Source organism: Galeopterus variegatus, unplaced genomic scaffold (genome assembly GCF_000696425.1).
Source record: "Galeopterus variegatus unplaced genomic scaffold, G_variegatus-3.0.2 Scaffold4420, whole genome shotgun sequence".
Classification (NCBI taxonomy): domain Eukaryota; kingdom Metazoa; phylum Chordata; class Mammalia; order Dermoptera; family Cynocephalidae; genus Galeopterus; species Galeopterus variegatus.
In genome coordinates, this window is record NW_007730531.1 from 189825 (window position 1) to 194006 (window position 4182).

Consider the following 4182-nt stretch of genomic DNA (forward strand, 5'->3'; position numbering starts at 1 on the left):
CCCCGCCCCCCCCCCCCCGGCCGCCGCAGATAGCCCAGGCCGCCCCGCGGTGGCCGGGCCCCTGGCTGCACGGCCGGACCGTACCTGTTGCTTCAGCTCCTGGCCGCGGCGCCGCAGGGCCTGCAGGGGATAGCGCGGCCGCCTGCCCAGCATCTCGCTCGCTGCCGCGCCGCGCTCGTGCCGGTCGCCAAGGAAACCAAGAGGCGGCGGCGCCGGAAAATGACGTCACGCCGCGCGCCGGCCTCCCGGCCCCGACTTGCTCCGGGGGCTGGTGGCGGGAAGGTGTGGGGACGATTTTACCCGGCGATGGTCATCCCTCGCCACCCCGCTGGTCCTGAGCTCTCAACTCAGGCTCACTGCCCAGGGAGTCATCTTAACTCGCCAATTCCAAAGGATTGGGGAGCGGCCACGGCATCCGAAACTGCACGTGCCACGATTCATCAGTATTGCCACGCGGGTCTTGTTGGGGTACCGTTTTCTGGCATTTGTTTCCTGATACGGTTTTGCTAAACAAATCTTAAGATACAACTAGAGCATCTTAAACTCCTTCCTTAATCGTAAGGCCAGACTTGCCGCGTGGCCTTCGTGGGCCGCGTGGTTCCTTCCGCTGCGTACTCACTTCAACGGCGGTTTTTAATTCTTCGCCATTTGAGGCATTGTTGAAGTTGCATTTCATTCAACTTTCGCACGTTGTACATTCCGAATTTTGTAGGATGGTGATTCTGTCTGTATTCTGTGAGAAGAGAACGAGTTTTCATATGATCCCCACTTTACATGACTCTCAGGGAGGTTGTAGTAATATTTCCCCAAGTGGGACTACATCCTATAAACCCAATTAACAAACTCCACTGGACCAAAATCGGACTTGAAGAATAATGATGATGAGCTGAGCTCACCTTCAAAATGATGGGCCGCATTAATATAAATGGGTGTTCTTCAGTACAACACATAAACTGATGCCACAGGCCAGGCTGAACTGTCATTTATGTATGTACTTTTTCTTCAAGTATCATACACATAGAGAAAAGCGCACAGACCAAAGTGTACAGCTCACTGACTTATCACACACATCACACAACAGCACCCAGATTAAGAACATTATCTGCACCCTGAAAGTCTCCTCCTTCTAGTTCCTATCCCTCCACCCCCACTCCCAAAAGGTAAACACTGTCCTTTTCTAACAGCATGAACATTTTGCCTCTTTTCGGACTATACAATGGAATCATGCAGTGTGTACTGGCTTCTTGACGCTGGGCATCTGGGAAGTTTCCAGTTTAGGGCTAGTATAGTGCTGCTAAGGACATTCTGATATGTGTCTTTTGGCAAACATGTACACAGTGCTGGATCACAGGGCATGTTTTATGTTCAGCTTTAATAGATACCTCCTGGTTTCCCCAAAGTGGTTGTACTAATTCATATTCTATCAGCCGTGTGTGAGTTTTTGTTCTTCACATCCTTGACAATACTTGGTACTATTTTGTTGTAGCTCATATTTTTATTTCTCCATTATGGCTCATGATACTTAAAAAATTCACTTAAATACATAGTATTTTCATTAAAAATGTTTGTAACAACAAATGAGAAAATAATGAATGCTATAAAATATTTTAAATGGATTAATAAATCAGTACTTAGAGGGGATCTTATAGGAGGTAAGCAAAAAAGAAAAAAAAGATTGCACTAAAAACAAGCAATCTATGAAATCCTCATTTATTTTAAGCTAAATGTACATCTATAAATAAGTTGGGGAAAAAACATTTTGTATATTGATTTATAGGGATTTCCATACTTTAAGCAGAAAAGTTATAGGGTCATGGATATAGTATAATTTTATGTTGGTAAAAATAAGCTAATAACCCCCTGAAATATGTGTATATGTATGAACAATGAGGAAGGGTGCAAAAAAGTTTATTACTCTTGTTCACCTCAGGTGAGAAGATGACACTGATTTTATTCATTTTTGAACCATACTGTTTCAGTTACAAGCATTTATTAACTCATGATTCCTGAATCAGCATCGTCACCACCTGGGAGCTTGTGAGAAATGCACATTCTCGGGTCCCACGACAGACCTAGAAAATCAGTGTTTCATGTGCACATTCGAGTTTGAGGAGTAACATTCAGGTATTCACTGTGCTATAAGGGATGTGATTACCCAGCTAATTGCCTCCTTTTTCACTAATCTGCATTTCTTTTCGCTTCTTGTAATGCTCAGGACAGTCACCTTAACACTGGTCAGTGCTTCTTGTAGTCATCCCTTGATGCCATTATGAAAATCAAAGTCACCTAAAACAAGAACGATTCGCAGTGAGGTAGCAAAAGAAAGGAAAGCAAACCACAGCCAAGTTTTCTCCTGAAAACAAGCTATTTCATAAAACACATCGTGATTTACTTCCATCAGTGTGTTAAAATGAGTATCAATTTTGTATTGCTTCCTCACAGGAGACACTGAAAAAGAATTTAAGGGCTTCTGAGAAAGACATAATGTAGAAAGAACTAATGGAACAAGGTAATTCAGAACCAAATAAAAGGAGATTATAGCAAAGAGAACAGAATTGCCATTTCAGGGTCTTAGGATAAAGAAAACAATCCGCCTCAGATAAAAATGAGAAATATTGGGCCGGCCCGGTGGCGCACTGGATAGTGCGCCGCTTGGGAAGCGCGGCGGCGCTCCCACCCAAGGGTTCGGATCCCGCATACAGACCGGTTCCCGCTCGCTGGCTGAGCGAGGCGCGGTGGCAACACCAAGGGTTGCGATCCCGTTGCCGGTCCCCGGTCCGGTACGGGGGCAACACTGAGGGTTGCGATCCGTTGCCGGACACGGAAAAAGACAAAAAAAAAAAAAAATATATGAGAAATATTTATGTGCACCTTGGTGCAAGGCGCTGCTTGGACCTGTGGTACAAGATGCTAGAGTGACAGACTAGAAACATGAGATTGTACCAGTTACTATCACAGAAGTGTTACCTGGTGGACAGAATTTCCTGCCAAATGAGCTGTTTACAATTAGATACATTGAAGTTTGAGTTCTAGAGTAAGGTCGTCCACTGACTATGTCCACTAGACAGCTGAAAGTGTGAGGCTGGAACTGAAGAAAAGAATCATGTGGGACAGAAAGATTTTGAAGGTGGTCTGCTTGGGTGTGCTACTTAAGCCAAGAGAATGGCTAGTGTAGTCACAGGAGAGGACAGAGTAGAGGACCAAGGGATGAAGTTTGAGGAACTCAAGAAAGGCAGCAGTGGGAAGGCCAGGTGGAACAGGGCCCCACAGAGGCCACAGCAGCTGGCTTGGGCCCCTACGTCCTGGTCCAGCTGGAGGAGGAAACCAGGAGGCTGACGAGGAGCGGAGGCAGAGGCTGCCAAGGCCAGAGCGCAGCTCACTGCTCCCTGAAGAGACTAACTTCCCCCAGCTCAGTACGCAAAGGTTCCTAGGAGGCAAGTGTGGGTGGTATGCAGAGTTGTGAATCCATTGGTGACAGTGCAGATGATCCTCTCAGTTGTGGCCTGTGGAGAAGGGGACAGCCTAGTGTGATGGTGACAGGCACTAGCCTGGCTGGCCTGACTGTGGCCAAAGCACTTCTGAGCAGGCATTTACAGATGTCACTGGGCTCCAGGCCTCCAGCCACATCAGAAGCCAAGTACAGAGCATGTAATTCGGGCATGCCACCTTTGAACTGGGAGCTACCTGGATCCATGGCTCCCAGGGGAATCCCATCTATCATCGAGCAGAAGCCAACAGCTTCCTGGAAGAGACAATTGATGGGGAGCATAGTGTGGGCCCCATCAGCCAGCCTCTACTCCAAGAACGGCATGGCCTGCTACTTTACCAACCATGACAACAAGATCTTCAAGGACATGGTTGAGGAATTCAGCGATTTATACAAATGAGGTCTATAACTTGATCCAGTTCTTCCTGCATAGTAACCCAATCAATGCTGACAGTCAAAACAGCATGCGGGTGTTCACCCAGGAGGAGGTGGAAACCACATCGGGGATGACCCTGACAATGTGAAGGCCACCAAGTCCTGAAGTTCACCATGATCCAGCAATATCTGAAGGTGAAAAACTGTTAAGAGTAGCTCACACAGGTGTCCCTGATAGACTGATATCCCTGGCACCCAACACATCATCCCCTTGGGCTTCATGAGGGTTGTGGAGCTGCTGGCCAAGGGCATCCCCTCCC

General features: G+C 47.2%; 1 protein-coding gene and 1 pseudogene across 1 annotated transcript in view; one reads left to right on the forward strand and one right to left on the reverse strand.

The window, feature by feature from the left end:
- The window catches only part of NPHP1 (nephronophthisis 1 (juvenile)), a 58178-nt gene extending 58025 nt beyond the window's left edge, over positions 1 to 153 (reverse strand). Inside the window, exon 1 of the mRNA XM_008587538.1 lies at positions 85 to 153. Within this exon, the coding sequence (XP_008585760.1) occupies positions 85 to 153 (69 nt within the window). The remainder of the gene's footprint in view (positions 1 to 84) is intronic.
- A 3296-nt stretch (positions 154 to 3449) lies between these two features.
- LOC103603065 overlaps positions 3450 to 4182 on the forward strand; it is a 2423-nt pseudogene continuing 1690 nt past the window's right edge.